Genomic DNA, 13,686 nt, shown 5'->3' on the forward strand with positions numbered 1-13,686 from the left:
GGCACTGCGTTAATTGGTGACAAAATTGATTGCTTTGGAGTCTGCTCTTCAGTGTGTCACTTTGAAAATTGTCATCAAACAAGGTTTTCTGTGAGCCTGGCTTCCTATGGGTTTGTCGTACACTGCTGACACCCCACAGTGACGACAGTCCGTTTTCTTCTTGTGACCGCTTCAGTGCCAGTACTCTCCAATCTTCATCATATCCTCCACTCCTTCCCTTGTGTCCACACATGTCCACCTTCTCATCCCCCTGGAATACTGCCAGATCCTTCTGGTATCCTCTACCTGTTTGGCTTGGCATGCAGTCTGGAGTGGCTGTGCCTAGCTAGGAGCTTCGTGTGTGCTGGTTGGGATTTGGAGATCAAAGAAGGCAGATGGCTCTTGAGCTCATTCTGAAGCGTTTCCAGCAATGTCACTCTAATTTGAGGCTTGCTCTACTCTGCTGTTGATTTTTCCTGAAAGATATATGGACTTGCCTCTTTGAGTCTTCTGTTCCTCTGTCAGATTTGGTTGAAGCTGGCTAGAGATTCAGAAGATATCGCAGCAATCTCGGGAGGTCAGATGGGGACAAGGTTATCTTTAGTCTCATTTCTATGGGAAGCCAGGTTAACCAGAAGTGAAAGTCACAGAAAGGTGGCAAAGGAAGTATCACTTTATTCTTGCCTGTGGGAGGAATGATACAGGGCACTGTGATTCTCAGGCCTGTTTACCCTGTCCTTGCAAGATTTGCTAAATTCAAGTGCTGAAACTACCAGCTTGCTGGTGTGTAGTTTTGATTTAAGTTCAAGCTGAAAGCTGCTCACTGGTTGTCAAGTTTCAGAATGGTGATGCATGGGAGCTGTTGAATCCTTTCTGAACTATATATGAAAATGACTTGGACATTATCTTGGGTACAGAGGGCCACAAGTAAGAAGTAGAATCCTGAATGCACAGATCTTTCTGTTGGGTTTTTGGCATGCAGGTCCCCCATGTTTGGCCTTGGCTCTACCATTGTCCTCTAGCATGTAACAATAAAAGTAGCTTTTGCAACGTGAGAATCTGTTAAGTGCCATGATAAACTTAGCTCTGGAAATTTGATCTTTAATTTCATTTTATAGTGCTTGATGTTCTTGAGTTAAGAACTGGAGGTGGGGGGAAGAATTGAAAAGGTACATTGAGAGAGCTGCTGCTCTCCCAATATTCAAGCCTGAGAAAGGTGCATGTTGGTAGGAAACACTCCAGCATCCTCGTTTGTCTTGTGTATGGTTCTGACCCATTGCTCACAACTACACAATGCAGAGTACACAAAGTGGCTGCTGAACAAGGAGTTTGTTGCTTTGACAGCCTCCTCTTGTTTGTAGGTTTGAACGGTCCATGTTTCTGGAAGAATCTGTTAGACCATCAGGTAGTCAGCTTGCCTTGGCAGTTCAACATTATTGATGGACTGCTTTAAGCAGAAATGAGCCCTGTGGTTGAAAAGAAAAACACCAATCCAGAAAAACAATTAATTTTAAAAATAGTTGTACCCCATCCCCTGGGAGAAGTTTGTTATTATCCTTGGCTTTCTCCTTACTTTTGGGAGGCACTGCCATTGTGGCTATTAGGAAGACCCTTACTAGGACGGAGGTTATCTAGTTATGACAACTTGATTTGAGGACATGCTTTTCATTAATAGTTTACTGCTTGTGTGTAGCCAAGGGGCATGCCTCAGCTGGATAATTGGATTTGGAAGGCTAGTGTTTGTAGCAATTGTGACACTTCTTGCTGTGAAGCCAATTTCTGCAGCGATGCAGCTGATACAACATTGGGGCAATCTGTTACAGAGCCTTTGTTCCACGGATGTCTGACTGGTGTAAAAAATAACCACAGCAAGAGACTTCCCTCAAGAGCGTGCCTACTTCAAGCACAAGGAAGCAAAATCAAGACCTTGTTCTGTATCTAAAAACAATTCAAAATGTTTTTGGGAAAAACTTGACAGAAGTGAAGCTCTGCAAAGTCTTTAGCAGCTTACACAAATTTACCGTGCATGTTCTTTTCTTGGGATCCTTTATAACATTCAGAAGGCTGTTTAGCTGTGACTTGGAACCCTTTGTTCCTCATTTCTATTCTTACTAAATTAAAAAATGAGAAGTTGGCAGTAGGATTTTACCTAGTTTGTCTTGTTTACTGTCCATACATTCCTTGCAGGTACATTTTGTGACACTTCAGTCTACATTTAAATGTCTCAAGCAATCCAAGTCTTCTTCACTTTTCTTTGAAAAAGGGCACAAATTACTTCAGTAGTCTTCAGATGCTCAATTATTTTATCCTAGTTGCTGATTCTGTTAAATTCATACAGTTTCTGAACCTGATATGCCCTTACACATGAAAATGAGAGGTTTAAATCAGCCTTACACACTTTGGGTGAAACCCATGCTCCGTGCAAGTTGGTTTTAGCCTGTGGCTTCAGGAAGCCCTGAGGTTCTCAGGAGCTCTGATGCCCTTTATATGGCAATGTTCTTGTATCTCTTTGTGATATGCAGGTTACATAGAACTAAAACTACAATTATAACTGAGTGTGCTAAAAGCGACTACTAAGAACAGCATATGTGATGCAGAGGATGCTGCTTTCCCTCAATCTGTCTAATGATTTCAAAGAAAAAATAAGGAAAGTGTTATACATTATTTTATATGCATGCAACGTTGAGATTTTCAGTACCAGTTCTCTGTTCGCTGTTTAACCCACGCTTTCTCTTCCTGCCGGTTTTGTTTGTCAGGTCATACAGCAGTGCTGATTTTCTGCTGTGATTACAAGGACTGCTTTTTGTGCTTCCTGCTCTTACCTTTCCCTTCACTGTCCTGTGTCCTGCCTCACTTCCCCAGCTCTCCCCTTCAACTGCTGAAATAGTCTCTATTCCCACACCCGCTTTAGGAGAGAGGCTTCTGGCAGGGGCTGGGGTCTACTTAGGAGGACGTTGCCTTCAGTCACCTTGCATGTGTTCAGTTGTTCACCTAGTTGCTTGCTTTACTTCATTTTCCTACACTTTGCTGTCCAGGATCATTTCCTTCCTCGTCTTCCTACCGCCAATACACAACATACAGTATAGGAGTAAGCTGGGCTCCGTCTGCTTCTCCGCTGTATGGGACTTAGCAGCTGCAGTTTGGCTTTCACCATGGTAAATGATCCACAGAATGGCATAGGGTTTAGGGTGATTTCATAGTGTTTTGATGACTGGTTTCTATCTTGGAATAAAATGTTGGAGGTTGTAGGCTTACAGTCATTTGGAAACGATAAAATACAGGTTGAGGAATGGATTGGCTCAGCCTTACCTCAGATGTTTGGGCAGTGTTGCGTAGGTTCTTGACTCTGTTCTGGTGTGTTAGAACATAAATGTGCTTTACGGAGCATCAAACCCACCAGTGAAGTGGTGGGTACTTGAGCAACTCCCCAGGCTCTGCTGGAGCCACGTGAGTCATGTCCGTTGTGAACAGGAGATATCCCACGCAAGGACAGTGACGCCAAAGGGGAATGAGGAGGGGTTGCTCTGACAGAGGTTGGAAGAAGAGTCCTCTGCTTTTGAGGGGTTCGGGACCCAAAGGCTCTATTTCCTCTGAATTTTGAGTGTATAGAGAAGAGCAGCCCCTCACATCTGCTATACTGCTTGCTACATATAGTCTTTGTCAGCCACATATCAGGGTTATCAGTAAAGCTGTCAAGAGAACCTTTGACATCAGCTTCATAAAGCGAATATCATGTTGGAAATTGCCTCAGGTAATTAATTAATTCTTCTGTAAATAGAAGGCTTGATATGCATCAGTGGTGCTATGGGATGTTTCTCAAGAGGGAAATAAACTCTCCAGCAGGGCCCGTAGTGAGCAGCAAAGCACTCTTCGTATGCAGGAGGCTCATTATCCTTCCAGTTTAATTCTACAAGGAAACAAAAATACAATCTTCATCTTGGCAGATTATATTAGATGGAAAGTACAGCTGTTGACGAATCCCTTGGGGACATGCATGTCAGCTTGAGAGCACTCAGGTGAATATGCATTTCTCTGGTTACAGGATACAAACAGCACAACCTGCCCAGCCTGGCTGAGCGCTGCCATGCTTTGTTGTGCAGGCGGTCTTCAAGTTAGGAGTTAAGGTAGCAACGTACAGTCACGTCAGCACTGCAAGCAGTTCTTCTTGCACCGAGTCCCAGAGTGCCTCTTTGCATGGGGTGTCAGAAGAAGTCCAGAATGTGGCGTGTTTTCTGCCTGTGGTGCTCTCCAGGCACAAATAAGACTCACAGCAAAGCTGGCAGAGCTGGCCTTCCATCCGGCAGGTTGGGAGGATATCATTTGTTTTGCTTATTTGCTTGCTTTTCAGCGCACAGCCGGAATGGATATTCCCCAAACTATTTTCAAAGCAATCTTTTTTTAATCAGAGTTAAAATTGTTTCTCGATACACTGGTAAACAGAGTGGTTTTTCAGTCATATTTTAATTGGATTTGATTAGTACAGAGAAATCACTTCCTTCAAAATAAAACTAATATATTTATGGATTTCAGCAGTATAGGAGTACAGAAAGAAAAAAAAATATCCTGCTTTTTATTGCTAAAGCTATTTCTCCATTGACTCTTAGGTTTGGAGGGGGACTTTGGCTCGCCTTCGCTATAAGAGGACAAAGGCCGCCCTCACAATACTCAAGTATTACCGCCGCTACAAAGTGAAGGCCTATATCCATGAGGTTGCCCGACGCTTTCACAATGTGAGGCTAATGAAGGATTATGGCAAGCATGTGCAGTGGCCCACTCCTCCAAAAGTGCTGCGCCGATTTGAAGAGGCACTCCAGACCATTTACCATAGGTACAAAAGACAACCTCTTGTCTTTTCAGTGTAACCTAGAGGAGTGAACAGCTACTGCTTGTTCCATAAAAGTTGAGAAAAGGACTGAAGAACATTAACTGCACATCATAGCTGAAGATGTCAGTGGCTTTTGGCACCCTTGACCCCGCAAATAATTATTCTGTTTCAAAGATTTAGTCAGGATGGACATTGTATTTCCTTCCTTGACCCCTTTTTGGTTGGCTTCAAAAGAAGAGAGCAGCTGCTGTTAGATGAGGGGGAAGAGAAAAGGAATCTTCTTGACTTCCTCAAGATTTCTTATACTAAGCCAGTATTTTTCTGCAGTAGAATAAGCCATGTTCAGCTATTCACCCATATTCTATGTGTAGAAGAGGTATTTTATACCTTTATTACAACCTCCTAATATCTAAAAGCTAGTGACTTTTTTCTCTGGTAAGTTGTAGGCAAAGTAGTTACGATTCCAATTTGAAAAATGATGACTTCTGAAAATCGCTGAACAAGAGAAATGTTGGCTGGATGGGGCCTCTAGAGATCTCCAGTCCAGCCATCTGCTTGAAGGGGGATTACCACCAGCACTAGATCAAGTTAGCCTTGGTTTTTTTTTCCCCAGCTGTCTCTTGAAAGCCATCCACAGCCTATTTGGGTAGAGAGTCCTGCTTCCAGAATAAGCTCAATTATCATAACTACAAAATTTTAGTTGCTGAAAGACTTTTCATAGCATTAATCCTGGAGGCCTGGTGTTGCTGCTGAAGGCTGGAGTATGGTATGGAGTAATGGATGGGCTGCCCTGCCCTGTTTCATGTCACAGTTGGTTAGGTTTCAATTGTAGGGCCAAATTCAGCTATTAAAGGAGAATGATATTGTAAATGAGCCGAAAAATGGGCTTGCAAAAACTTTATTGCAAACAGATGTGCCAGTAGTTGACTTCTGGGTATGGGACGAGGAGTACACCAGCCAAATCTGTTGGGAGTCAGAGATGATATCACTTTAAAGTGATAACTGACATTTCCAGCTTTACGAATGCAATGGAAGGACTTCTTTTTACTCTGACCTTTATAGTCTAGGGGTGTCCTTGTTGTTGATCTGGCAGAAGTAGTCCTCAGAGTGCATGGTACAGACTGGAACTGATTCAGGCGTTTTGCGGCAGGTGGAGAGCAGGTGAACTCATCCGGAGCGTCCCACCAGAAGTCCTACCTCAACTGAGGGCCAAGGTTGCTGCCATGGAAGTGCTGAAGGGTCACAGAGCTGATATTGGCCTACAAAGAGCATGGGAGGGGAATTACATCGCACTGGTGAGTACAAGTGAAGTCATCAATGTGATGGCTGGGGCTTAGAATGCTATAAGGGTGGAAATCTTAAAAAGTGACTGTTGGTTTCTTGGGAGGGAGAAGTACTTTAAAGTTTCCTCTGTAAATGGGTTTATATAGTTTCAGAGTCTTTGACTTCTACTATATTAGGAGTGATTTTTCTGAATCCTAAGCATAGCTTGAGCATCACAAGCAGCATTAAAAGATAATGAGTAATGCCATCAGCTGGCTCTTCAAATGGCCAAAGCTAGGAAAGAAGTCGATGTAAAACTAAAATTCTAGGTATAATGGGATGTTAAGAAATAGCATAAAATGAAAAGGAACAAAGAAGTTCTCTCTAGGCAAGTTGCATTGCTTCCTTTTACTCTGTCCTTCCTTCAAGCATTTTGTTTTGTTAAGGTTTTTTTTTTCAGAAAGCACATAAAACTCCAGATGCTCTGCTGCTCTTTGATGAGGCAGAGACTGGAGGAAGCCTTTGGACGCGGTGATGCAGCTGCAGTTCTCTCTGGCCCACCGTGACGTAATGCAATTACTTTCTTCAGTAAGCAAAAAGAGTTATGTGCCTGTCTTTGCTCTTTCAGAAACCAGATAACCCTCAGACCACGGGCTCTTTCATCCCTGTTGCCAATGAGCTGAAACGGAAAGACAAGTACATGAACGTGCTCTTCTCCTGTCATGTCCGCAAGGTAACCGGCATGTGCGTGGTCTGCAGACACATGGGCTGGGTGGGGAAACTTCTTACGGTCAAGGTGAAATCTTGGGAAGCCAAGGGCGAGGAGGTAATCCTGGAGATGCTTTAACAGGCGGCAGTTCAAAGCAGTCTTGTTTCAACGAACAGTATCAGTGATTTTTTGATGGATACGTACCTCTGAACCTATTGCACCAAAAGGTGCTTGGTTTGAGTGGCTTCTGTGGCTTCTTCATGTCAGAGGCGTGAATAAATTCACTTGATTCTGTGTAACTCGTTTGGGTCTGACTTTTTTCATAGCAGAATTGTTTTTTTGTTAAATCGTTTGGATGGTTTAAAAAAAAAAATTAGAAAAATTCGCTTGCATAATTTTTTGTGGGTAGTTCATAATGATCTAAATGGTGCTGGTTTTAAATGTCTGTCAGGAAAGGATATTTTGAATTTTACAAAGCCAACAGACAAAAACAATTTCAATGGCAGGCTGGGGCTGCTGATGTTCAAGTGTTTTTAAGAAGCTGTATCTTCCTTTTATTTCTAAAAATGTGCTATTGCAGTTGGTCCCCGCTTGCCAGAAGTGGAGCATGTGCATGATAATGGTTTATGATTCTGCAAATATTATATTTAACAGTAACAACAAAATTCATTTTGCAGCATAAAATCTCACTTTATAACAAAACTTCTTTGCTAGTGAGTTTTATTATTTATTCAGTGGTGATTTGTGTATATAAAAATAGAAACCTCTTATTGCTTTCCAAACAAAAATATTTCAGTGGATTATTCTGTTGCTTTTAACATGGTCTCTTTAAGAGTGTGTTTCGCTAGTTGAATGAGTGGTTTGAGTGAATATTGGTTTATATTGTTAGGATTAAAAGAGGACTGGGTGAGTCTGAATCCAAACCTCTTCCTTACAATCTTGCAGCAGTTTGGCTGGAACCTCTGTTAGGGACAAGGAGATACAGGAGAATTTCCCCCTGGCTTTTTTCACTTCAGGCTGAAGACAAAATAATTCCTCTTCTAATTCATTTAATAAACTAGTTCCAAATTGTTGCTGTTTCTAGCTAAGCTGGAATAATTGTAAAAATACAATATTCAGCTCTTAAAGATGTGATTGTAGGAATTGTTGTTTTGAATGGGACTGGAATGACGGTGAGGGGAATTACTCGGGGGATGTGTGTATAATATATGTATACCCGGTGTGGGAGTTTAATTTTGCTCACTATTACACAACTTTTAAGCTTTTAAGTCTGTATGTTTGTCTCACTTGCTCCTGAGTCAGCTCTGGAGGACAATCTCCTGTGCAAGCATAGGGGAAAGCAGATTTCTGGAGCACAGATCCGTACCTTATCCTGTTCAGTAGTTGCAGGCACAGAGCATCCTGCCTTTAGGCAAGTGTTGGAACAGTTCCTTTTTGTTTATGGTGTATGAAGAAATCCTTGAGCATATGAACAGGCCTTGTTTCTATACATCCTGTTACTGAGTTTACTTGCTGGAAAAATCCATTTTCTGGTGGGTTTGTTGCACTGGTGTCCCAGCACTTCAATAATAAAAGCCGTCTGGAGATGGAATAGGTATTACTTACCATGAAGTGGATTTCTTCCTGAGCCTGAAAGGTTCAGTGCTCTCAGAGGTGAAGAAAGCTTTAGCTTACCATGGGTGCTTAAAAAACGTAGCTCAGCTGAAGTCAGAAAATACGACAGAGACTGCGAGGTTATAGATTTGCAGTCTTGTGCTTTTTAAATTATCTTGTAACTTTTTTGATCTTTTTAAAGGTTAAATTGTTGGTCGCTTTCTTCTATCAGAGAGGTCGGGCTTAATCCTCCGCTCGCCTGCTTAGTTAGGGATATCTTTGCATGGCTTTTGAAATCATCGGTAGAGGAATCACACGTACGAGCATGGCAGCTGAGTACGTACGTTCAGACAGCAGGGCTAACGTAAGACAAGCTGACCTGCAGCCACCAACAGAGACATGCGCACAAAGCCCTGCGTGATGGGTCAGCTGGCACGGGGGAACTGCTACTCAGCCACAACCCGGCTGTGCTCGAGTCTTTGAGGTTGTTACTGCTTTTTTTTTTTCATCTTCACTCTTAAGGATCTGTGTTAGACAGAAAAAATATAGCTAAATTTAGTGAAATTACAGTATCTCCTTTGGGAAAATGGTGGTCTTAAAGAAGCAAATAGGAGCACCTCTCCTCCAACAAATGGATAAAATCATTTCAGCATTGCTGTTGAGGACATGACTGCAACTTTGTAGGATCTTTAATGATGTGTGTAAGCCTGGTGATTTCAGTACCTCTCCATGTTTAAACTCAAAAGCAAATGACCCCTTTCAAATCCATGCTTGGATGTAATATCTTTTTGAGTGAACCATTTGTCTTCCCTCTTGTACGGATGAGAAATGTCCAGGCAAGCCTGAAGTGAACAAAGGAGAGAAGACAAACAATCCTGAACTTTGAAAGCTAACAAGACAAAGATTTGACATTTCAAGATTTACCATTTCACTTTCTAACTAATGCACTTCTTCAGGTAATCTATTATACCTTAAATTTGAACATCAGATTTGCAGACTAAGCAACAGTGAAAAGTGTTGTAGAGCCTGTAAGCGACTCCAGGCCTTGACTACAAGAACACAGTCTTTACCTTGAAAACAACATTAGCCTTCTTTTACTCTTCACATAAAACAATTTATATCCTGTGCTGTCTTTTTAAAATGAAGGTGTTTCTCATGTCAAAAATACAAGCTGTAGCATTCTGCCTCTTACCCAAAAAGTAACAGCAGTCTTGAGGATCAGCTTTCAGTGCTGTGGGGCAAGGGGAACAACTTCTGATTGCTATGTTCTTCCCTTTTCTTTTTTAAAAACTAAATAAATAAAATAATAATTTTTTTTCCTTTTAGCCTTATCCTTCTTTAACTTCCTTATGTCATACCAAATGTTACTTGTACAAGTATGGCGCTTGGTGTTAGCACATGCAGGCTGTCTTGGTGGTCAGCACATTTGAAAGGGAGCGACTTTCACTGCAGAGAAGGTTGTAAAATTTCTTATGCTAAACCTGATTTGTTGTGGATTTGCAAATTGGCTGTTTGTTTTGAAGCTGTAATTTGGTCCATGTGAAGCTTTAGCGGGGACTGAAGAGTGAGTTATAGAAATGAAAATGTGATTAATTATCAGGTGATATCATTGCTTCCCTTAAATAATGCTCTTCGACAAGTATCAGTCCACAGAATAAGGTTGCTCAAGTTCATTCATGGTGTATTTTCATGATTCAGCCTATTTGAGGATTCCTGAGCAAAAAATGTGCTGTTACTGTTGGTCCTTTAGTCAGGCAGGAAGGTGTTAGTGGTAACGAGAGGGCACCTTGGTGAGTTAAGGTGAGTGTTTTATTTCTGGAATAGCATCAGACTTCCTTTGCAGCTTTCAGTAAGGTACTGAATCATTACGCCACGTGTGAAGTAGTTCTTGACTGTCAACCACAATGTTAGGTGTCTGCTTTTTAAAATTTTCAGATAATTGCAGTCTAATACATTTCTTTCCTCGGAAGGAAAAGAAATTAAAAGGATAAGTACTGGGCAGCTTGAATAGACACAAGTTAAGCCTGGAGTTCATGTATTTAAAAATGTTTATGTATAGAACATGTCTTATGATCTGCAAGATATTTGCTAACCATTAAATTCTTTGAGATAGAATTTTTTTTTAGCTGATGATTGACATTTTCTGGTGAAGTAATACCAACTCTCACCAGCCGGGGAACTGCTCCTGAAGTATTGATAACTGCTGGTAAAGTTTTCTTTAGCTTGAGTGCGTGGGGTCTTAATTTCAACAGCTTGAGATGAATAACAACGGTGAATCTGTTTGGACCGAAGCTTTTATAGCTCTTTTTATACAAGGTCTGTGAAGAGACTTTGAAGTCTTGTTGATGGGAGGTGCATGTGCTTGCTTTCTCGCAGTTGGTGTAGGTAGAAGCAGGTCATTTCTGCCTATAGAAAAATATATCTTTTCTGAGCACTGTGCTGCTCTTCATTTTTCAAAGGAAATTTTCAAGTTTTTTGCCTTGGGAAACCAAACGCATATTTCATGCATACCACCAGGTTTTGTTGTATCACCTAGGAAACAACAATTTCTCTTTTTTTTTTTTTTCAGAATAAGGCTTTTCTTCCCACTTTCTCCCTTGCCATTTGTGGCACCAAGCTCCCTTGAGAGGACCATCTCTTCCAAAGCCCGGTGCCCTGCGATATCTGGAGGTCCCTGGCAGACACCTGAAAAGCTCATTTGGAGTTTTTTCTGCTATAGGCTAGACCTTCATTTTTCCCCATAAGCTAGTCAAGAAGCTAGATTAAGACTGATTCACATTTGGATCAACAAAGATATAAATAAAAAATGCCCAGAAGGTGCAGAGAACACAATGCTGGGAAGGGCTGTTCTCCAGGAGGGTATAAGCTGTATCTGAGAACATAAGGTCTGTCTCTACTCCTACAAAATCAAAAGAATAGTGGCATCTGCAATGTTACTGGCGTTTGTCTGAGTCTCTTCTGTGCATGCTTCCCAATGTGACAATTTACTTCTAAAAAGACAGCATGTATTATTTACATAAATATGCCATAGGTGCATGAGACACCTGAAGCAAAGCAATTGCTTGGAAAAAGCTGAAAAGGACATGAGTTATAGAGCAGTGAGAATTTGCTTCCAAGGTGAGATAGGCTGCTGGACTTGCCGTTTGGTACATCTCTCTAGCTGTTCAGCTGAATTTATTGTTCAATGTGAACACTGAAAACAGTGGGTAACCACAAGAAAGAAGTGAAATTTAAAACATGCTTGTAGGACTACTACACTATTATATTGCCTTGCGAAAGCTGGGCACGCTTCCCATCCCTGCTTTCTAGGCAGCAGCTGCGGGACCTTCTGCGGTGGGGTGGCTCTGGTTGCACAGCTCAGTGAGGTCTGCTCCCTTGGTCACTGTGGGCTCCGTGCTGGAGGTGGGCACGGACAACAGGCAGGACGTTGTGATGAGAGATGGGAGCAACAAGCAGGATCATGGCAGTGAACAGGTGGTGTTGTCAGACTCTTTAAAAAAAATTAAAATGAATCAAAAAAGACATGTTTGGGAACCATGGCCACACAGCATCAGATCTGAGGTCTGTGTGGGGCAAATCACAGCCTAACAGGCTGGAGACGCCTTTGCTTAAACTCTAAGACATGGAGTGTGGTGTGCTGTAAGCTGCACAGCCAAATTATGGTTTGAGGAGCCTGTGCTACTCTGCTCAAACAACTCAATGTGTAGCACCAGACACTCCTAACCTACTTTCTCCGGGCCATTCAGTGTTTCATAGCCTTTTTTTTTTTTTCCCTCCCATTCATCTGCTTCTTAAAATAATCCCAGTTATTCAGCATCTCCTGCTGTGAGATTTTCCAGGCCCTCAATCATTTTCTTTACCTTCTCTGAACCATTAGATTCTCCTTCACGTTCACCATCCCAGTGCTTCACACACTATTCCAAGTGAGACTATGGCACCCAGGACATTATTCCCCATGGTAGTCTTTACCGCATGCTAACGCCTTGCTTATTTTCAGCTGCCTTGTGTGTTTGTGCCAAGATCTATCCAGAGCTGTCTAAAATCATTTTCAGTTACTTTTTCTGAGTTGGTGCTGTTAATTTAAAGCTGTCATATAGCTCTTCAATTTGCATTTTTTGCCTTTATCTGCTCTGAACTTTGTTAGTCTGCTGCCTATTGACTGAGAATATTTAAGTTCTCCAGTCGTCTCCTGACTTCACCTAGGAAAATCCTATTTATGTTCATCCGCCTCATCACGTCTCACCCTTGTCTACCCTTCTCAGTTGATTAATAAATATCTCTGTGACTGTGATACACCGATGACTGCAGCTTTGCCTTAGTGAAAAATAATTTCTACTTTGTGTCCTACTTTCTCGCGTACTTTTGTCAAAACTTTGCATCTTGCCTTGTGACTATTTAGTACCCGGCCTCTTGGGACACCTGAAAGCCTAGATGGCATCAGATGTTCTCCTTTGCTGTAGTATTTCCTCAACAAATTAATTGTAATGTTAGTGAGACGTGTGTTTCCTCTGTCAAAACCCCACTTGCTGGAGCCTAACGTTACCAGCAGCCTAGAAGAATATTTGTAATGAGTTGTGATGGGATGGGGGGAATTGAGATGAGCTGTGTTTAGAAAGGAGATATGAACAAAGGCATGATCCCAGGGTATAAAACACTTCTCTGGAGAGATTATAATTTTGTTTCCTGGCATAACATGATCCTCCCACTTCTGTTTTTGTAAACAATCACACTAATTCCATAAGGTGTAGAGTAGTGGTTTATTAGCTTCAGTCTTCCTGGATCTTGCCCAGATCAGATGTTGTTGTGAAGGTATAACATTTAGTATCTTGTATCCTTTGAATGAGTACATTTTTAATAAACAGTTGCATAATTTTACAATAATTTTCCAGAGGTGCTTGTGTGGCATTTGACAGCAGTTCTGGTGATTTAATTTGTCAGGTACTGGAGGGATGCTGTTGCTGGAGACATAATTGGTGGCCAAAAATAGACACGAATTCAGAACATCAGAATACCTAGAATTAAGAGAAATTATATAATTATATGACCACTATACATGGCCTGCTGCTGGGCCATGTCATTAGTTTGCATCATTAGCTGGTGCTTAAATAATCTGTTCTTCCATTGATCTTACTACATAGAAACTGGATGTATAAGCTGCAACAAAATACTGGGATGTGGGGCTGTGCACTTGGCTGTTTTCAGTGGTACTTGCTGGGGGGTTCACATATTGCTGTCTTTCCCACTTAATTTTTACCTTATCAGAACTTTTATGTATAATTGGTATTTTAAAAAAAAAAAACAAACAAGTTTTAGGGTT

General features: G+C 41.6%; 1 protein-coding gene across 1 annotated transcript in view; it reads left to right on the forward strand.

Moving 5' to 3' along the window:
- Positions 1 to 13,686, forward strand: part of MYO1D (myosin ID) — a 161,987-nt gene that overhangs the window by 80,754 nt on the left and 67,547 nt on the right. Inside the window, exons 17-19 of the mRNA XM_075036200.1 lie at positions 4,584 to 4,807; positions 5,955 to 6,099; positions 6,696 to 6,800. Of these exons, the coding sequence (XP_074892301.1) occupies positions 4,584 to 4,807; positions 5,955 to 6,099; positions 6,696 to 6,800 (474 nt within the window). The remainder of the gene's footprint in view (positions 1 to 4,583; positions 4,808 to 5,954; positions 6,100 to 6,695; positions 6,801 to 13,686) is intronic.

The sequence above is a fragment of the Buteo buteo genome, chromosome 9 (genome assembly GCF_964188355.1).
Source record: "Buteo buteo chromosome 9, bButBut1.hap1.1, whole genome shotgun sequence".
NCBI lineage: Eukaryota > Metazoa > Chordata > Aves > Accipitriformes > Accipitridae > Buteo > Buteo buteo.